The 22,007-nt window shown below is 47.3% G+C and overlaps 1 protein-coding gene across 2 annotated transcripts in view; it reads left to right on the top strand.

The window, feature by feature from the left end:
* The first annotated feature begins 7,683 nt into the window (after window positions 1-7,683).
* Ctdp1 (CTD phosphatase subunit 1) overlaps window positions 7,684-22,007 on the top strand; it is a 61,574-nt gene continuing 47,250 nt past the window's right edge. Inside the window, exons 1-5 of one of the 2 annotated variants that reach the window (XM_021151013.1) lie at window positions 7,684-8,140; window positions 17,057-17,140; window positions 17,770-17,863; window positions 18,235-18,363; window positions 21,246-21,396. In XM_021151013.1, the coding sequence (XP_021006672.1) occupies window positions 7,827-8,140; window positions 17,057-17,140; window positions 17,770-17,863; window positions 18,235-18,363; window positions 21,246-21,396 (772 nt within the window). In that variant the 5' untranslated portion in view covers window positions 7,684-7,826. The remainder of the gene's footprint in view (window positions 8,141-17,056; window positions 17,141-17,769; window positions 17,864-18,234; window positions 18,364-21,245; window positions 21,397-22,007) is intronic. The other variant, XM_029471970.1, reaches the window with a different exon arrangement.

Here is a 22,007-nt window from a genome sequence, read left to right as displayed (position 1 = left end):
AACCTAGAGCTGAAACCTAGAGCTGAAGCCTAGAGCTGAAGCCTAGAGCTGAAGCCTAGAGCTGAAACCTAGAGCTGAAGCCTAGAGCTGAAACCTAGAGCTGAAACCTAGAGCTGAAACCTAGAGCTGAAACCTAGAGCTGAAACCTAGAGCTGAAACCTAGAGCTGAAACCTAGAGCTGAAGCCCTGCAAGGGAAACACCCAACTTTCATCTCCATTGCCAGCGCCTGGAATTCGTCACAAAATCACTTAATTTCCAGTGACCTCCAGGTAGCCCACCCTACACCTTGACCACCTATAGCACGTGTGACCTCTCTTTTGAGCCAGCTTGATTCCATGCCTGTAGCTTTCCTTGCGGATGTATCATGCTTCGGGTATCTCCAACATTCCAGGCTCTCCGCTGCAATTTAGGCTTCACCTTGGGTGTTTCCCACAATGGTCTTCCATGGCTTCCTTGTGGGGACTCTGACCCTGTCAACATTGCCTGCCACCAGTGCCACCGTGAAACTTTGGTGCGAGCTTCCATAGCCCTCTTGCTTTTGCATTTTGCGTTTTACTGTTATGTTATATGCGTGAATGTATTGCCTGTGTGTGTGTCTCAGTATCACATGCCTGCAGGCCAGGAGAGGAGGTCAGATCCTCTGGAACTGGAGTTATAGACTGTTGTTAGGCTCCATGTGGTTGCTGAGAACTGAACCCTGGTCTTCCTGAAGAGCAGCCACCTGTGCTCCTGACCTCTGAGCCATCTCACCAGTCCACGATTGCATTCTGAATGCCTGCAAAGCCCTCACCCTGTGACTGATCCTGGCAAGTTCCGTTGCTGGCTCATGAGGTAGTTGGCATGTTTCTACCACCACTGCAACGCCTTCTGCAACTTTTGTTTCTGACCCTGGGAGAACACTTCCCTATGCAGTGTTTGGGAACCAAACAGTCCCTTGGTGGCACTGTCAACACAGCCTCTCTTCTTTCAAATGAATTTGTGTTTGCACACAAGTGGAGCCTTCAGTGGGTGAGTGAAGAGCTCAGGTCTCTACTTTAGTGACACTAATGTCCTTAACAACCATAGCTGTTCCCCCTCCCCTACCTTGTTTGCAACTTTAAACTCTCTTGTGTATCTTTTCTTGTCAAACTGCATAGTTTTTATATGCTTTAAATTCTCACTGTGAGTCTCAAGTGCAATGGCCGTAACCACTGCACAGACTCAATACTACTCTGTCTTAAATGTTCCTCTGCCAAAATAACTTAGCCTGTTCCTTTTGAATTCAGCCTCATTCAAGTTTTAGGACCTAGGCAGAAAATGACCAGATTTTTCCCCCCATAAAGTATATGAATGGCCTCTCATTCCATTCCTAGCATGGCCTTTGTTCTCCTCTGAAACCCTGTAGCTGTCTTAACTACTTGCCTTTTTGTATCTTTCTCCCACAAACCAGTTCCAAAGTCCTATAAACCATGCACTCCTGTGGTCATGGCAACAGCTCCACTCCTCAACACCAATTACCTCTATCACTTTTCTTGCCACTGTAAGAAAATATCTGACTGAGGCAATTTAAAGATTTATTTTGGCTCACAATTTAGGGAGGGATACAGTCTGCCCCAGTAGAAAGGCCATGCAGTCCAACAATGGCTGCCCCCATGCTAGAGAGCCTGAGAGCCTGGGAGTTACTCAGTTTGTGAGTCTGGGCTCCTCTGCAGTTCCAAGATAGTGCCGATGGCCTAGAAGACTCCCGGAAAGCCCCTGGTGCTCAGTTCACATTGGAAACTCAAGAAAGCCGGAATCTGATGTCAGTGAAGCGTGGCCACCACAGCTACAGAATAGACACGTTCAGCATTAAGAAGCAAAGTCAGGGAGGCGAAGGAGACTGCTTCTTTTACCCAGGTCTCTTTATATTTAGGATGACTACAGGAAGGTGCCACCCACACTGGAGGGTGTTCTCTTCTGTCAATCATTCCCAGAAGTGCCTTCTTAGTTGACACCGGGTCCCAACAAGTTGGCAATTAAGATTAGGATTCATATCGTGTAACTAAAATCCAAGGCTATTTATTACTTGGGAGAAGAAATATAAAAGATTTTTCAGAAAGTAGAAAAGCAATCCAGTATAGTGGAAAGTGACATTCATTGTCTTACTTTCTTGCTTAGAAAATACTAATTTCTTAGAAGTAGACAAGAAGCAGCCTTTAAGGAGCATTGAGTGCCAGCAAGGTGGCTCAGCATGTAAAGATGCTTGCTGCCAAGCCTGACGCTTCCAGTCCATTCCCCAAGCCCCAAACGGTAGGGGGGGGGGGAACCAGCTGCGGTCACATTGTCCACTGGCCACCACATGAGTGCTGTGGCACACAAGCTTCTATACATCCACACACCACACACTCAATAAATAAAGGGCTGGGCTTTGTTTTTTAATTGATAAAGGATCTAAATATAATGCAGCTTTCTTTATTCTGTGTAGCCAACTCTCCTTATCTATTCTCACACTTTCCAAGCAATTCTGAAATATTATGAAATTAAAAACAAGAGTATTATTAGAGTATTTGATTCACAAAAATTAATATTAATTTTAGGGGATATTGTTCAATGGTAGATCACTGGTTTTACATGTGCAAAGCCCTAGATACGATTCCCAGCACTCCAAAAAATATCCCCACAATATCTATTTTACTATGCTTAAAATGAACTGAAACCATGCAAAGGGATTTTTCCAAACAGTCTAAGACATGATCATCACATTCCATCTGGTAAGGTTTCTCTTGCTCTTTTCTTTGGGAATTTTCATTGTTGTTATTTAAAAGATTCACATAGAACTTACCATACAACACGACAGAGCATCGCTCTGCTTACTATGTACCACGTGTTTCCAGAACTCTGTATCTGCTAGACCGTGCCTATGTCCCTTCTTGCAATCGTTAACTAACTAGTCAATCTTTTCTTTAGGAACTGATTACATTAGGCACATCATAGGAGATTTATGCAGTGTGTGTCCTTTTGTGAGTAGCTTATTTCATCTAACCTCTCTTCAGTGCTCACCGCATTGTAGTACGAGCCAGGCCTTCACTATCTGTACGGCTGAATGGTATCCTACGGCATGTGTGCATAGCCCTTTGTTCATCATCACAGCAAACACAGGCTTTTTGGTTGCTTCGGTTTGGCTACTGTGGATGATGATTCTATGAGCCTGGGCACAAAAGCATCTCTTCTAAACACTGCTTCTAATTCCCCTGGATGAGTACACTCCCTGACCGTTCTGAGGACGACTGGGGTACACAGGAATCCCAAAGGGCCTCCATAGTGGTGACGTTTTATATACCTGCTAATGGTAAGGAGGCTTTCAACTCCTCATACCCTTTTCCAACAATGACTTGTTTTGATAATGGCTGCCCTAACGCTATGGGAGATACTCCGATAAAGCATTCATTTGCATAAAGCACTCTAATTGAGGCTTGCAAGCATAGAGAAGAGTTAGCAACCTATAGACCTGTTTGGCTTGAGCTAAACACACACACACACACACACACACACACACACACACACACACTTTTTAACAATACACTTAGAGATCAAAGACTTCTTCGTTGGGCTCCATGCACACCCGTCTCCAAACAAAAGCAATTATGTCACTATGTGTCAAGTGTGTTTTGAAGGAGAAGGGGCTCAGCTGATTGAACTTGGCTCCTGGCTGTTGGTGCTATTTGGAGAGGTTATGGAACCATGTGGAGTCTTGCTGGAGGATAGATGCCCCTGCAGGCAGGCTTTGAAAGTTTATCTCCTAGTCATTTCCAGTGGACTCTCTGATTCCCATTTGAGGTCAGAGAGGTGTTCTCTAGTCTCCTGCTCTGGTGCCTGCTGTCATACCACTCCCACCATGGCCATATCACAGTGCAAAATTCATTTAGTTCAACTTCAAAAGTGTATAGAGTCTTTCAGTCTCAAGACTGTCTAAAAGTTTAAAGTCTCCTCTGAGACTCAAAGCAATTCTTAGCTATAACCCCCTGCAAATCACAAAGTGAATTACATCCTTCTAACATTCAAGGCATAGAATATACACTGCCATTCCAAAGTGGAGGAATTGGGGCATACTGAGGAAACACTGGACCAAAGAAAGACTGAAACCCTAGGAGGACAAAAATCCTGTGACTCCGTGTCTCATGTCAGTCTCATGTGGGAGATGGCTTCATCCCTCCAGCTCCGCTGACGGCACACACTTCCTCTTGAGCTGGTTCCACTTCCCGTGTGCAGCTCTCCTGGGCAGGAATGGCACACCTCGGGGTCTACAACATAATTCACAGCTTCCCTCGTGGCCTCTCAGGGTCTCCACTTGTGGCCTCCCTTGCCACATGCCTGACCTCAGCAGCTTTCCTTGACTGTAAAGGAAGACTCCACAGCCCCTTTCTCCTTCATCCTTCATGACTCTGAAACCAGAGCCACCGTAAGTTCTCCTCTTGAATTTAAGGATAGTGGCGAATCCAGCTTAGACTGGTTTTCAGTGTGAGTAAGGCAAACTGTGTCTTCAAAATTAACTTTTTTTGGGGAAAAAAATCCCTTACCTACTTATCTTACCCCTAGGCATGACGAGGCATTGATTTGATTAGAATCAGCTCTATCAAAGCAAAAGTCATGCCCAGTGAAGAGGCTCCCACAATTCCAGTCAGTCAATCAAAACGGAAAACCACCTATATTCTATCCGTAGTACCCAACTCCTCCTCCTTTTAGACTCTATAAAAGAAAGGTTCAAACAATGACCTCATCTTGAGCATTCTAGTTCAAACAGCCCACTGCTCCCTTGCGGTTTATCTGCTCTGTTCCTTTGTTTTGCTTGAGACTAAAACTCCCTGCTTTCCTCTCTGTGTGCTTTTGAGTAAGATTCCAAGAACCTGGTGATACCCAGTCAAGGCAACTCACCCCAGTCAAGGCAACTCGCCGTGACATAATTGGTCATTTATTATCATCTTGGGTTTTTGAGACAGGTTATATGTGTCTTTCTGGCCTTGAACTTGTAATCATCCTTCATTCACGGGCACACCTGGTGATGATGACCCGCCAGGCACATCAAAATAATGAATTATTTTTTTCTCTTCCCTCTGTAGCTTGAGGGGGCAAAGGCAGAGCCTTTATACATCCCAGCTAAGAAGTCTACAACTCAGCTAATCCCCAGACCCCGCTATTATTGTTCATTTTAAAAGATATACTTCCTTTGAGAAAATGCCTACTTCGACTTTTTGCACTCAGTTCTGAAGATCAAACCCCACCTGCCCATTTTAAAATTAGGTTGTTTGATTCTTGCTTTGATTTCCTTTGCATGTTCTGGATATCAGCCCCGAACACCTTGCAAATGCTTTCTTATTTGGCACGCTGTATTTTCATGTTGTGTCCTCTAATAGCAGACATCTTAAAAGCTTGATGTAATTTTATCTGTCCTTATTGTTCTTGCCTGTGGATCTCTGTCATGTTAAGAAATCAATGCTAAGCCCAATGTCACGAAGCTTTCCCTATTTTAGAAATGTTGTATGTAGTTTTACATCTATCACAGCCCAGTCCAAGCTGATGTTCGCTTACCTTTACAAGATATGTGCTCGCAGCATTTTTTTAAAGCCACAAGTTGATGCATGAAACAGGCTATGGCATACAAACTTGCAGATGAAGGTCTGCAAGCGTGGGAAATCTGGCCTTCCTGACGGGTTGGTTACCCTTGCCCTGGCAGTCCTCTTATCTCTCCTCTTAACTGCCTCTTCGTTTTAGCCTCACTAGCATTGACCAGAGTCTGCTCATCAGAGAACAAAGTTGAGGCTTGAAAGAAGCCTATCTCAGCCAGGAAAATGGATGAGGTAATTATGGTCCAGGTTTTGAAAAACAGTGAAGTAAATCAGGCTGGAATTCAAGAGACGCAGGGCCTTCTCCTTGGGGATAAAGATCACTGCATCACACATATAGGATGTTAAGTCTCAAACCCGGGTGCCTATCACCATAGCAACGCTAACCGTATGCAAACCAGCTACCCTTCTTTCCAATGAGTACCAGTTCTTACCATCTGCCTGGTGCTCAGGTTTGGTCTCAAACTCCTACAAAGTAACTGCCTGGTGGATCTGGCCCTAGGACAGCAGTCACATCCTCTGGACCTTAAGTTTCATGATCTGGTTGCACAATTCAGTTCCCCGTCTATTTACTGGTAGACTAGTATAAGGAACTTGGAGAACTCTTTGCTTCTGCAAACTGCAATCCTTACCTGGTGTCTTAGGGATGGTTAGGGATAAAACACGAAGCCCAAAAGCAACTTGGGAGGGAAAGGGTCTATTTTGCCTACACTTCCACATCACTGTCTGTCTTAGTTAGGGCAACTATTGCTATGATGAAACAGAAAGATTGGGGAGGAAAGGGTTTATTTGGCTTATACTTCCACATTTAAGGAAATCAGGGCAGGAACCAGAGACAGAACCTGGAGGCAGGAGCTGATGCAGAGCCTATAGAAGGGTGTTGCTTATTGGCTTGTTCCTCCTGGCTAGCTCAGTCAGCTATCTTATAGAACCCAGGAGCACCAGCCCAGGGGTGGCATCACACATAATGGTCACATAAGAAAATGCCCTACAGGCTTGCCCACAGACCTATCTATGGAGGCATTTTCTCAATTGAAGACTCCCTCTTCCAAGTAACTGTAACTTATACCTGCAGTGTATAGTTAGGGAACCTATCAATGAACAGTGCTATCCCTTGAAAACCTATACAATTATAACAAGCAATTTTGAAGGAATTTTTTTTCTTGGTTTAAATATAGAAAACGGACACCTCCGACGCTATAGGCTATAGCTTAGCCTATTCACTGAAACAACCCGTAGCAACGAAGGCGGTGGATTGGCAGAAGATGAGGTAACAAGTGTACGCCTCTTGAGAGAAGCGTGTTCACAGCTCGGGTCACCCACTCAAGCTTTATGAGAACGCTACTTTATAGGATTCAAGAACTGCGAAGTCCCCAGTCAGAGTGCCTCCTGGCTCCCATTTGTAGGCCTGATACGCGCACCAAGCAGGACCTGATGAATAATTAGCGCACAGCAGCCCGGGGAGGAGCGAGCAGGCGAGGCAGACATTCTTAATCCGCCGTCGATGCTATAAACTCCGCTCTGAAAAGAGCCGCCGCTGCGAGCGGCCACTGCGCAAGCTCCTCCGCCGCGCAGAAGGCTAAAGAAGGACCGAGTCTAGGCCCGCCGCCATCAGAACGGACAGCACTGCAGAGCTGGACCTATAGCTCCGGCGACCCATAGTATACTAGTAAATCTCGCAGTGCACGACGGGAATGGTGGGACCGCAGTCCGCGATGCATGCTGGGACTTGTAGTCTCCCTCGACGTCAGGACTACAACGTACAATCCAATACAGCGGTCCGCGCCGAATGGGGGCGTCTGAAGTCTCCCATAGTCGGAATTCGCAGTGTACGACGGGAGATGACATAGATTCGCACTGCACGCCGGAACCTGTAGTCTCGATGCGTCAGGACTAGCAGCGGGTGACAGAAAACTTGTGGCAGCGATCCGCGTGACATGGCTGTGGTCTCAACACCACGGACCGGCGCTCCGTGGGTGTGGACCAGCGCCTGTCGGCTCCGCGAGGGCCGAGTGTTTGCCCGCCGCTTGAGAGCACGCAGTCACGTGGCTGCACGTCGCCTGCCACGCCCTCCGTGACGCAGCACGCCCCCCCGGAAGTGAGTGCGCAGCGAGCGGCGGGTGAAGCCGGTGTCGGAGCGGGAACAGCAGTGTCGCCGCCGCCCGCGGTGGGCGCCGCGCCCTGAGCGCCTTGTGTTTTCGTTTCTCACCTCTGTTGTGACCGTCCGTGCCGCTCTCTGGGTCACGATGGAAGCGCCACCCGCGGCCGGCGTCCCCACCGAGTGCACTCCGGCGGTGGCCGGGGCAGAGGTGCGCTGCCCCGGCCCCACGCCGCTGCGTCTGCTGGAGTGGAAGGTGGCGGCGGGCGCGACCGTGCGCATCGGCTCGGTGCTGGCAGTGTGCGAAACCGCAGCCTCCGCGCAGCCCGCAGGGCCGGCCCCGGCTCGCGCGGCCTCTGGGGGCTGCGTGCGCGTCGCGCGGACCGAGCGCAGGCTCAGGTCGGAGCGCGCCGGCGTGGTCCGTGAACTGTGTGCGCAGCCAGGCCAGGTGGTGGCCCCTGGGTGAGTGTGCTGAGACTAGGACATCCCGGGCTCTCAGGATGTCGTGGTGGCGGTGGCGGTGGTGGCGGTGGTGGTGATGGTAGTGGGGTCTCTGGCTACAGTTACAGTCCGGGCGTGCAGGTCGCCCTAAGAGGCTGCGGGGTGAGACTGTAGAAAGAATTGTCCCCATTTGTGATTCTACCGGCCCCGAGATAGTTTGAGTTTGAGAGTTCTCGGTGACCCAAGGTTACCCCTTTGGGATGTCTTTTGCATTTGTCCTTCTTCTATAATTGGTGGACTCCACCTTTGTAAGTGAAGGCAACTTGGGTGGCTGTGGCCGCAGGACTACTCAGGCAGGTTCCTGGCTCGTTACTGAAATAGAAGGTGTGGGGCGTGTGTGTTTCTACAAACGCTTATAAAACTTTGTGTACGCTGTTGTAAAAACCCGGCGGCTCTGCATCATAGCCACGGAAAGGGCAGAGCCCAGACTATCGGGTGATGTACTTGGTCCTGGATTTCTTGTGAGGACTCTAAAGCTGTCAAACTTGTGTCCTAACTCTGTAGGATCTTGACTTGGTTTGGTCTGCCGCTGTCCAGTTTTATTTCTGAGTTTTGCCAGTGTTGTGTTTTGAACCTAAATTCACACGTGGGCATGTGGGTCACATGGCTGGGATTGTTTTGATTGTAAAGAACAGAAACTACTGGGAGAGGTGCATGCGCCTGCCTACTGTGGGTTGGGCTGAGAGCTTCCCTTTGGAAGCATTCTTTCTGCAACTTTTCTGATGTCCTTTGCTCACTTCTTGGACTGGTCAAATCTTTCCTTTGTTGACTATTTCCTGCCCACCATTCTCCACAAGGAAGATTTCCATTTTCCACTGATCTTGTCATAGACAGAGAACCCTGCCTGCCTGTTTGTCTTCCTGGTCACTCCATCTAGTGCATCTTTAAAATACTGCCTGGGTTCTTGGTTTGTGGACCCTCACCCTACTCCTGCCCACTGTACGCTGGGTTGCACAGCCACCAGGAAGGCTTGCTTCTCTGGGGCTGACTTTAGTGAGCTGTCTGTCTGGCTTCCTCTGGAAATGATTCTTGTAATCCTGGGTCACTGACAGAGGCTGCCAGTCCAGTGATATCACGTGAGTCCCTGCTTCTGAGAAGGCCACTAGCAACATTACTTTGATTTAAAATGCTTCTTCCTTCCCTTTTCCTATTACGTGCATTTGTGGACAGCATCTTGTCAGCATTCTGGGGAGAAGTGTAGTGAGATGACATTTGTGTTTCCCATAGTATTCCTGTATGCCTGCAGGTACATGTGTGACAGGAAGAAGCAGGTAACAAGGCCCCTGCTTAAAGCTCCATTTGTATCCCCTGTGTCAGTCCTAATAATTTCTCTGGAGTAAATGTCAAGGGTATGGGTTGCCTTCCCCTGTTGGATTCATTCGTGAGTGTTTGGCCATAGACCCAAGGCTGATAAGAAGGGCAGTACTCCCCCCCCCCCCCAACTACTAGCTCTTTTGGCCTTCCCCAGAATTCCTGTCATACTTTTTATGGAAAAAAAGTTTAAAAAGAAATTACTGGATTAAGTCACTTTTTACAAAGACCGCTCAGCAGTGAATTGTTTCCTCAGGGCCTCAGCCTGCAGAAGCAGCGTCCCACGGAGCATCTCTGGTCAACAGAGCCCCTCATTCATAGTCACCACAGACTTTTTGTAGCACATAGATTACACCTAGGTAGGTCTTCCCCCCCACAATTTAGTTATACAGGCCAAGTATCCTTAATTTTAAAATTCAAAATCTAAAATATTCTAAGAACCCAAACCAAGGCATAGATGCTTTTGTGTTTTCCAGTGCTCCGCCTGTGAAGCCTGTGCAAACACACCAAACTCCAAATGGTCCCAGAACAGCAGCGCTTCTGGTCTTCAGCATTTTGAATGAGGGATTCAAACATTAGGAAGACTTTATACATGGCGTGTGCATTTCCCTGTTTGAGAAAACAGAGAGTAGTGGGTATCATTGGGTCCTGGTGTGGAATGGTGCTTGCCATGACTGTTAGACCTTGGTCGGCAAAGACCTGTCTGGCTCACACCAGGTACGCTGGCCGAAGCCTTCCATTTTGAGAAGGATTTCTGTGTCTGGGTTTGGTGCAGCTTCATCCAGCATCTGCTCCAATCACGGGACTGCTTTACCCCGGGGAGGGGCTGGAAGAGGTGTCAGGAAGGAGCAGCCGGGCCTGATAGCCCTGGAAGTTTACTTCTGTGTGAGCGTGTCTCAGAATCACTTAAGACTACTTTATAATGAACTTACCTGAGCAGTCCTGGAAGATTGTTCATCTAGCAACACCATCTCTGTCTTTCTCAGTACTGGATTACAGATACATATTCTTAAGATCACATGCCGGGCAGTGGTGGTGCACACCTTTAATCCCAGCACTTGGGAGGTGGAGGCAGAAGCAGGTGGATTTCTGAGTTTGAGGCCATCCTGGTCTACAGAGTGAGTTCCAGGACAGCCAGTGCTGCACAGAGAAACCCTGTCTTAAGAAAGAAAGAAAGAAAGAAAGAAAGAAAGAAAGAAAGAAAGAAAGAATCACATGGGAGAGCCACATTTACTGACATTTGTTTTAAACCTTTGTAGAGTGATTATTGTGTGGTGGTTCCTAACTCCCACCCACAACCCACACTTTAATCCCATCCTTAGGACTAGTGGATTCTGAACTGTTTTGAGAGGCTCTTGCCCACCTTCAGCTTGCCTGTGGGCAGAGGAGGTATCTGTTCACGAGCGTTCTCTCTGTCTGTCTGTCTGTCTGTCTCTCTCTCTCTCTCTTTCACACACACACACACACACACACACACACACACACAAATCTCCCCCACAGCAGCAGTGGAACCTGCCACTCTAGTAAGAAGCAGCAAGCCCATTCCACTGTTGAGAAGCCTGTAGTAGTCTTAGACAACTGTCTAGATAATGCACAGCTGAGCTAGCCTGCCAAAATTGAAAACTTGCTTCTGGGACAAACTGGACCTGAGCCTTCATGTGTGTGCGACACTATTTGGTCCTCCGTGGTGTCTCTTCTGAGGCTGATCAGGCCTTCTAAACCTGACATCTCTGGGGGTTTTCTGCCCTTTATTGTTCCTCCTGTTTCCTCCCAGGGTTGGCTGCCCCCTATTTTTGAAGAATGAAGGGTGATCATCCTCAGCCTGGGTGCTGTAGCACAGCTGAGCCCAGATGTGTACACTGGGTGACAGCAGACTTCAGTGACAGGTTGCTTGATAATAACTTGTTTTTGCTGAGACCAGAGCAGAGTCAGAGGCTTGTGTGCTAACAAAAGTGAGATCCTGTGGTTGTGGTTGTCACTGTTGTCTTGGTCATTAGCAACATCCAGTCTTGCCATATCTGTGTTTGTTCCCAAAGCGCTGTGTCAGGTTGAAGCTGAAATGATGAGTGATTTTGAGCTATGCTAGGACTGTTTCCACAGTACTTCCTCCTGTTGGATGAAAGAAGGAACTGGGGGCGGTGGGAATGGAAGGTGCGTAGTGGCCCTCTGCTTGGTAGGCTGTGGTGTGTCCGGTATTGCCATGAAATGCCACTTAGTGTGTTCCTTACACCTTATTTATCGTGGACCTAGAGCTTAGTGGCAAACCGGGAGAATGGGAGAATGATACTCTGTACGGGGTTATAGGGAGAGTGATACTGTGTATCGCTTTGCCTGTTTGTAATGTTACCGAGGTTACAGTTACTGAGGTTGAAAACACTGGTCCTTCAGCTGTTAGACACAAACCCCTGAATTGGCTTGTCATATCCTCTGCAGGGCTTTAAGTTCCCAGAGGCATTTGAACATGTAATTACGGGGAGAGTGGGGTGGAAGGAGGTGATAAGAACCAGTAGGGACGCTCACCCCACATCAAGGAGACTTACATCACTTTGCAGCAGAGACCATTACAGACAACTACAACCAGTCAAAGTGTAGAACTGTGGAGCACAGTCCCAATGGATACATTTACAGTACATCTTCAGTACCTAAAGCTCAGGGTCACTGTGGAAGAGAGGGTAGGAAGGCGGTGAGAACGAGAGTTTGCTGTAAGGTTGTGCCTCCTGGTGATGTCAGAAGCTATACTCTTAAGATCTTGACTGCCTAAATTGGAGCTGAACAAGGACAACAACAATGAGCACACTAACATGGACGAGTGTAGGCATACTGTTCTTGTGCCCTGTATATTACTCAGATGCTGACTTCTATGCCCCCACATCTGGTTGCAGCCCTTACTCTAGGACTCTCCTGTTTCAGTGTTGTATAAACATTGCTCCTCAATTATTCCATAATTGGTCAATAAAGTAGCTGGTCAGCCGATGACTGAACGAACAGGGGGTGGGGGAGGAAGCGAGGATTAGTCACTGGAAGAGAGAGTCTGGGAGATACCCTGAGAAAACATCTGGAGCCCAGAGAGCCAGATCAGTACTAAGATGCAGATATCACTGGAATGTTGGCCAGGAGGCAGCCTGATTAGTTTGAAGGATTAAAATAGAGTAATACTGCTCAATCATTGTGCCTTGAAGCTTGGTAAATAAATAGAGCAGTCAGAGTCAATGAACTAGCAGGGTTAAGAGGAAAACTGCAACACCCTTATAAAATAACTAATAGATAATAAGAGAGTCCTTAAAAAACCAAGGCAACTCAGGGATGCTGACAGTGGCAGAAATAGCCTTCCCCAGGGAAGAGCTCACTGTTTGACTCTCCAGCCCTGGAAACACACAGTACCATCATACACACTGGGCAGGGCTTCCATGATGAGGCAAATCTATGTATGTATATAGCAACAATCTTTGAGAAGGAAGGGTACCCAGGAAGATTTAGAAGGGAGAACCGATATATTACAATCTTAAAAAAAAAAATTTAAAGAAATAAATTTTTTAACTATGTAACCTCTAAAACAAAAATCATGAGGCAGAAGAGGGCAGACCTGCATTTGGGGGACATTCAGCTGCTGTGGCTGAATGCTGGGGAAAAGGGCATTTTGCCTAACCAGCTCCAGCAGGAGCATCCTGCTAAAAACCAGAGCCTAGAGAAAGAAAACCATCTTGGAAGGTCTGAATAACAAAGTAACTCAGAGTTGCTCCTGTGGTTACCTCCTCATTCAGTGTGGGAAGGTTAGATGGGGAGAGATGCTCAGAGCCCATCACGGGCGCTGCTGCGGAAGCTGTTGCCTACACAGTTTGCCTTTAGGACTTAGATTTCTTTTACACTCCCATACCTTGAATTTTTATGAATGAATATTCTTTGGGTAAATACTGATTGTTGGCATCTGCTCTATCTAAATAAGGAACAGCAGATAAGCTGTAAGAATTGTATATGTATTATGAAATGTTTCCTTTATCTCATCCTAAAAGAGACTAAGTGAGGGGGCTGCAGAGAGGGTTCAGAGGTTAAGAGCCCTGGCTGCTCCTCAGGGGGATCTGAATTCAAATCTCAGCACCAACATGGTGACTCACAGCCGTCTGCTAGTCCAGTGCCAGAGAGTCCTCTCTGCTCTCTGCCAGCCATGCAGGCAGAATACCCAGACACGTTAAATAAGCCTTTTTAAAAAAGGTTAAAAGAAATACTCATTGGTGTAGAGGAATAGATAAGTTAGTTTCATATATATATATATCTTAAAACATGCATAAATCCTGATGTCGCTGCCACATACAACAAGTGACCAATGCTCACCATCTCAGGGCAGGAGCATCTTACACTGAGGAAGAGACATAGAACAAAGCCACGAAGGAGCATCTTACACTGAGGAAGAGACATAGAACAAAGCCGTGTCGGAATGCTTAGAAAATACTTTAAAGATACTTTAAAGATGTGCATCTTAAAGCTTAGAACCAAAATGTTATAGATAGATAGATATACACACACACACACACACACACACACACAGAGTTCCATTGAATTCTAAAAATGAGTTATTTTTAATTTTATTAAGTATTTTGTGTTTCATAGTTTTTTTAAAGTCTGTTTTCACGTGGCACATGAAATTGTGGATAAATGTTAATTTCATACACTTATGCACTGTGTGTGTGTGTCTGTGTGCGCGTTGGCTGTGAACTGGTGGGAATGTAAGTCTTGTGCCTTCAGGTGGCAGGTGCACCCTGCAACTTTGGAGCTTGGAGCAGCGATGGCTTTATATGGATGCAGACATTTAAACCCCTTGCTACAGCTGAGTTTCTTTGAAGAGTGTGGAGGGTGTGTTCTCTCTGGGCCACCATGGCACATATTTTATCTGTCTCTTGTGTTTATGGAGCACAGACCCAGCCCCAAACACCTGCATTTCCCAGGTTCCAGAAACAGAAATGGGGTTGGGCCTCATCAACTGGACATAGGCAGCCAGAGTATGGCAGCAGATGCTATGAGAGATGCAAAGATAGCTGGCACTTGTGTACGGTCCCAGGTTGGTTTGGTGGTGTAAGCTGTCACATAGATTAGCTCTCCGTGTAGATGAGCTCATTGGCTGGCAACCAGGGATGAAATCTCTAGAACGCTGAGAGCGAGCACCAGTGCACTGGATGAACAGTAATGCTCTGAGGTGCTGTTGGTCTCATGGCTAGGTCGTGGGACTGTGCCACAGCTACTCTGTGCCCCGCGAGGTAATAGAGCAATATCTAGTGTGTCTGTAAACCTCATGTGTTCCTGGGCAAAATATGCCTTGTAGAATAAGATGCACAAAAAAGCCTTAGATTCTAGTACAAAAAAACCATAATTTGTTCATACAGTGAGGCCGTTGAGTTCAGTGTCCAGAGTATAGAGTCAGAGTGTGCTACATAGACCGTGTCCTCACTCTGGTCACAGCCCCGCTTTGGACGCTTTTGTTTCTACCTTTGCTTCCTCTGTACTTGCCAAGAATTCACCATCTGTGTGATGGGATTCTTGTCACTAAGTCTTTGGGAGCAGGGTTGCATAGCCCACTTCTTAGATTGTGGCCACGTTTCTTATAGAGGAATTTTTGCCCACGGCAAAATTGATACTGGGCCCATGCTCCAGGGAAGACCAAACTGGGCAGGTAACCCACTGAGGCTGTTGGCTCTGTTACTAGTTCTGCCCTCACAACAGAATTCCTTCATAACTTTACCCCTGTCCTTGATGGCAGCTCAGTGCTACCATGTAAATTGGCACATAGTTTCTAGACAGGGACAGGAGGTAGAAAACCAGGCTGATTCCACACAGGCTGCTGGGAGGGGGTACTTAGAGGAACTGGTCCTGTGTCTGACTTAACCATAGTAAGGTGAGACCTGGGTAATCCTGCTGGTGGGCGGGAGGAGGTTCCTTGTGCAGCCTGTGTGGCTGGTGTGGTCACTGGGCATGTGTGTGAGAGATGCTAATTTGCTACCCAAGCAGAGCTTAGCAGCTGTGCTTGTGGAAACTGCTGAACTGGTCCTGATGTTTGTACAAAAATACAGGGAACCTAGAATAGCCACCTGGAAAAAACAAATAGAGTTGAGCTTTTATTAACTGGTTTAGACTTATTTTAATCAAGATCTCAGTATTACAGCTGAGTTATGAGAACTCTTCATGCTAGCTAGTATCTTTTTGTTAGGACTGTGGTTAACTCCTGGGGCCTCCCTGTCTAAAAACTCAAGAGACAGATTCTGCTAAGTACCTAGCACTGGCTTTTATGTTTAGTTGTTATCTGTTTTAAGTCAGATTTTGTATAAGGTGTGAGCCTTAAAGGTCCTTTTGTGTTGCTTTTTTCTTGGCTGTGGTATCTCACAGTACCAGTGGAAGTCTCTCCTGGCTTTCCTGAATTGTAGTGTAGACCTTGGGCACATGCCCAGGTCAGGTGAGTCCCTTTGAAACCTCATACACAAGAAGGGAGGCGATAGGTGCAGAATAGAGTACCCTGAACTTAAGACCCTGTCCACTGAGGCTGGACGCGGGACTGTGTGACTGTGTCTTAGGTCTCAGCCTTCTAGTTCTGTGACATAGCGGGGACATGCCCTTTGTTGTTCCTGCAAGGCCATGCTTTGGTTCCTTCTTTGCCCTGCTTTCCTTCAGCTCTCAGAGTGCTGTGAGGGGAGCCGTGGGAAGTCCTGGGAGAGCTGAGTGCTGGATCCCAGTATGCTAGGAAAGGCCTCTGGGAGCTTCTGCTGGGGGCAGACTAGCAGAGGGGTCTTGAGTGTACAGCAGGACAGGACCAGTTCTGCTTCTGGATGATGAGCCTCCTCCTCCTGGAAACTCGGCTAATTTTATGCCGCTAGGTTCCAGCAGCACACGCGCCTGTGTAGTAGTAGCCACTGAGCCGTAGCAGAGACATGTGAGTCTCTGCTGGTCATCAGGTGCAGCCTCTGGTTTTATGGTCTTTAGGTATATGTTAATCCTTGAGGCAGTGCTTTTGGGACATAAAAAGAAAAATAGTTTCTGTTTATTTAAAAATTAGAAAGTGGGCAAGGTGGTATACACTGTGATCCCAGTCCTTAAGAGGCTGAGGCCAGAGGATGGTGAGTTCAGGGTCAGTGTGGGCTACCTGATCAAATGTTGTTTTAAAGGGAAAAAAACAAACAACTAGAGATATTATGATAGTTCTGTCAGAGAAATGTTGGGTGAATATGAGCCAGTCTAGACTGGGAATCATCTGTGGGAGAGAGCAAAAATGTATTTTGGAATTATACCAACATGTGCTTACAGTGTTCCTAGGTAAAGCTTTGGCTTTGATGTGTTCCTTATCAGAAGCGTGAGAAAATCATATGCACATATTCATTGAGACCATCTGTATAGACATCTGCAGTTCTTTCTTTATCTTCTGCAGTAGATGGTTGTCCTGGTAGAGTAATTTGAGAGTCAGATAGAGCCAGCCTGAAGACTCGTTTGGGACTCTGCTCCCACTTGGGTGCCCTTTCTTATACCATATGGTCCACTCAGAGATTTTAAATGCAATTTGTTTGTTAATGTTTGCTTTTGTTTTTGCAGAGCACTTCTGGTGAGGTTGGAAGGATGCAGCCATCCTGTTGTCATGAAGGGCCTGTGTGCCGAGTGTGGCCAGGACCTGACCCAGTGAGTACATGGGAGGAGGCTGTGTCTTTGCCTCTTGGGTGGTTGAGCCTGTGGTACTGAGGCACGACACAGGGTCCTGCTGGCTTTGCCTTGGCAGCACCTTGAGCAGTTTCCCAAGGAAAGAATCCTTTTTGTTTTCCAGCTATTTTTCATGCCCTAGATAGGTTGAGTATTCTTCTCCAGTATTTCTGGAAGACATAATGCTTTTTGTCTTCACTGTAAAGACAGCAGATCACCTGAAGTGTTGACAGTGAGCCTGTTTTTCTAATGCTCTATGTAGATGACCACTGATTCTTAAATGATCTCTATTCATTCTGCAATGTAGGTGGTGGGTGGCTGTTGCTATTTTTTGTTTGTTTCCATGTAACTGCAGTTGGTTTACTTGGAGAATAGACTCTTGCACTGACTAGTGACTGCCGTATCTGACTGCAGGTATGACCTCGAGCCCAGTTTCTCATGTTTTCTTTTTCTAAAAGAAAGACAGCATTCACGTAGCTGTCTGTACAGGAGAGTTGTGCGCTAGGATAGCAGTGTTGGTAACCACTTGCTGAAATCATACCACCACATTCACAGTTGTGACAGTTGTGCCTTTCCACACAATGTTAACCAAACCCTTTCCACTCTTACAGGCTGCAGAGTAAAAATGGAAGGCAGCAGGTCCCCCTTTCCACAGCGACTGTTTCCATGGTGCACAGTGTGCCGGAGTTGATGGTGAGCTCTGAGGTAAGCAGAGGGCTCTGGAGCGTGGATTGATAGGCAGCCCCGTCTGAATACTGCTTCCTAAGGTGCAGCTCCACTGGCTGCCGGTTTCCTTTTTTCTGTTCATAAACAACTGTCTTTCCATGAATGCTTGGAAGCCCCACAGCTTAGTTTTGTAGATCAGTCACCTTCTTGGTACTGCTGACACAGCAGCAGGGGTGGCCTGCATTCCCCTTGAGCCAGACTGTCCTTAGAATTGCTGTGACAGGCTCCTAACAGGAAGCAGTGCTATGGCTAGGAACTTGTTTGTGCTCTTTTTCTTAATAAAATTGAATTACATTTTGAATCCAAATATATATACTTTGTCATTTTTCTCATTTACTTTTTGACTTTAGCAAGCTGAGAAACTAGGAAGAGAGGATCAGCAGCGACTACATCGAAACAGAAAACTGGTTCTCATGGTTGACTTGGACCAGACCTTGATTCATACGACTGAGCAGCACTGTCCCCAGATGTCCAACAAAGTGAGTGACTCCAGCTTTTCCCTTGGTAGCTCTCACAAAAGTGTTAGACCCGTGACTCCATTTGCAAGTGCACTCTCTTGTGTTACGTGAGTCCCTGTGAACCCTATATGTGGGAGGCAGGTCAGGCGGCTGCTGTGGGCAGACCTCACATATCTGTGTCTGGGCTGGGCCAGGTGGCACGGGAAGTGCTCTCTTCCTGTTGGCATTAAGCTTCTGTGTCAGGTTGGCTCACACTTACTAGGGCCCTTTAAGATAGAAGAGTTCAGAAACAGTCGCTGTGGAAAGGGGGACCTGCTGCCTTCCATTTTTACTCTGCAGCCTGTAGGAGTGGAAAGGGTTTGGTTAACGCTGCTGGGGACATGCTCTTGGGAAGAGGTGTGTGTAGAGTGCCGTATAGTTAGATGTCTAGAACAAGAGGATATCTGAGCCCGTGTTAAAGAGAACCTGGGCGGCACCGTGAAGGAGTTGAATTCTCCAGGGTGACATGGAAGTGGCCAGGTGTAGAATCCCATGCAAGTTGAACCTGAATGGGGAGTGAGCCCCACGCTGGGGAGTTGAGGTTCAGGGGCAAAAGCTTTTTTAGTGCCTTGTAGAGAAAGTCCATCTAAAGCCAGTAGTGAGACGGACCTTTAGCCAGGATAGTGTCCCATGTTTTCAAATGTTAGCTGTTGAGCAAATGACACATAGACTATTGTTATAGATTTTGGGTACCACTACAGGTCTGCATGTGCCCTGCTGTGCCCAGGTCTAGGGGTGGGAAGATGCTAAAAGCTGATCACAGCCTAGAGTATGGTTCACCGTAGAACCAAATTCCTTTGCTTTGAGTGAACTGCTGCAGATGTGATGGTGATATGGGTAATATGGCTAGAATTCTGCCTCCCTCAGTGGTACAGCTCCTACTTGCGTCACACTAGGTACCTGTGTACTGTGGGGTCTGACAGAAGTATCCAGTGTATTTGATGCCAGGAGGCCGTACTACGCAGGTTATTGTTCAGTCTCATCCCTGCCTGTAGAGCGAGCATGTGAAGGGCGCAGGGATGGAAGGGGCTCTGCACCTCTGCACTCTGTGGGAGCTGGGGTTGACTCTTTCATTATACCTTTGGAGTTGCACATTTTAAACTAGTTCAATAAGACCAGTTCTCACTTGTAAAAGACCAGGGAGTTAGTGTCTGTCCCTCGGTGCAGGTGCCCATCATCGGTGTAGGCCTAGGACACAGGAGACACAGGTAGTTACATCACGGCTCACAAGGGAAGAAAAGTGGTGCAGTAGAAGAAGGATAACTCTGGCTGGGGTCACCACCACATGAGGAACTGTCTGCCAGGTCACGGCGTTAGGAAGGCTGAGAAGCACTGGTATAGGCTGATTTAGGTGGGACTAGTTCTCTGCTAAGATCAGTACTTCTAGGAAGCTTCTAGTCTATTCTGAGGATACCCTGGGCACCACTGAAACATAATTGCAGGCCTTGATGCTTATTCAGCCTTTGAGTTGAGTTCCTGGTGTCTGGACACTTAGGGAAGGGGTATGTAATTCTTGCTCCTGAGTATCATCCATGCCTGTACCATTAAGGAAGTAGTCATGACAGCTGTTGAACTTCAGTGTTGTGAAGGGGAAAGCTGATACTCGAATTTCCTATTCTGTCTGTGATGGTTCAGTTTCACCATCCTGCTGGTGTGTTTGCGATATCTGGCCTAATTAACCTTTTTCGTTTTTTGAGACAGGGTTGCGAAACCAGGCTGGTCTCCAACTCAGAAATCCACCTGCCTCTGCCTCCCAAGTGCTGGAATTAAAAGCGTGCACTACCACTGCCCGTCAGTAGTTAGCCTTTTTAATTGTTAAAGAAATCAGTATTTTTACTGAGAAAACAATGAGCTATAGAAGTAAAAGGATCGCAGCTTAGTTTCCTATGGAAAACAAGCGTATCTGAAAAATAATAATGGAAGTAAAAACGGTTTCACCTGCCTGCAAGGTGGCCTAGAGCACTGTTTCCGCACTCATGTGTGCTGAATGAAGCTGTCTCACCATTAGCCACTGTCACTCTCATTAGAAGCCCAGGAGTCCGGAGCTCTTGACTCTAGCTGCATATGTATCAAAAGATGACCTAGTCGGCCATCACTGGAAAGAGAGGCCCATTGGACACGCAAACTTTATATGCCCCAGTACAGGGGAATGCCAGGGCCAAAAAATGGGAATGGGTGGGTAGGGAAGTGGGGGGAGGGGGGAGGGAGAACTTTTGGGATAGCATTGGAAATGTAATTGAGGAAAATACGTAATAAAAAAAATATTAAAAATTAAAAAAATAAAGTTATCGTGGGATTTATGTTCTTAACAATCGACTAGTACGAAATACATAATTACTCATCCAAAAAAAAAAAAAAGAAGCCCAGGAGTCACCATGCTATGCTCAGAACAGCGATGCCACCAAGGTAACGGCACAGATGGGATGTATGGTCCAGGACGGATCCCAAGACTCCCCACTACCCTGAGGTGTGCCACGACTGGGTAGCTGCTACCGCCGTTAGCAGCCTCCCTTGGTTGTGGTTATCGAGACAGTTATGAAGATGGCTGATCCTAAGTAGTTACAGGCGCTTGTCGTGATTGGTGGTTACCAGGTGGTTTATAGGAAGTAGTGTAGACGGTTACAGTTAGGAGAGGTAGTTATTGCAGCTGCTAGTACAGTGCCCAGTTGGCATAGTTAGCATGGTAGTTGGAGGCCTCCATGACCAAGGACCCCCAGCCTCGCTCATGCAGTACGTGGGCCTCATATGCCCGGTGCAATCCCACATCTGACTTGTATGTCTGCACACCCTTGCTGGGCCACAGCTCAGGCGCTGCCTGGCAGCTCTCCCTGCATCCTTTTCTCACGCTGGACGGTTGTTTCCAGGGCATCTTCCACTTCCAGCTGGGCCGGGGTGAGCCCATGCTGCACACGCGCCTGAGGCCTCACTGTAAGGATTTCCTGGAGAAGATCGCCAAGCTGTATGAGCTGCACGTTTTCACCTTCGGCAGCCGTCTGTATGCCCACACCATCGCAGGTCAGTCCAGCACAGTGGGAGGAGTCGGGCCTTAGATGGATGGAAAGAGAAAACTTAGGCTGTGTCTTTTCAAAGCTTGTTCCTTTAGCTGACTAAAGATGGCTTTGTAGCTCTGTTGGCCACGTGTGTTTGTGGCAAACACTGTGTCTTGGTTGGACACGAACTGCTATGCTGGCAATCACTTCCATGTGCTCTTAGTTTGCAGTGGCCACCAGGTGGCAGCACTGGCTGGGGAATGAGTGCTGGCTGTAGCCAGATGGGAAATTACCTCTGACTGCATTACATGACATGAAATGACATTACAGTCACTGCCTAAATACTGGCGGGGGTGGGGGGACACGACGGACACATTCTATCCCAGCAGGCTCACAGCACCTGAGGAGCAGCTGCAGAACTTGTTCATTTGAGCAGTTTTAAATTCAAAGGTTTTGGAGCTGGTTCAGTGGGTACAGCCTTCCTGTGCGAGTGTGAGGGCCAGAGCTCAGATCCTCAGTACCCACCAAGAATGGCCAGCCAAGGTCTGAATCATTGAGATCAGATACCCAAAACAACAAAAGAAACAACGCAAAAAGTGATAGAGGAAGAAACTCGGTGCTGACCGCTGTCTTTCA

This window comes from Mus caroli, chromosome 18, assembly GCF_900094665.2.
Source record: "Mus caroli chromosome 18, CAROLI_EIJ_v1.1, whole genome shotgun sequence".
NCBI lineage: Eukaryota > Metazoa > Chordata > Mammalia > Rodentia > Muridae > Mus > Mus caroli.
Note: the sequence above shows the minus strand (reverse complement) of the source record. Positions and strands in the feature narration are given on the sequence as shown.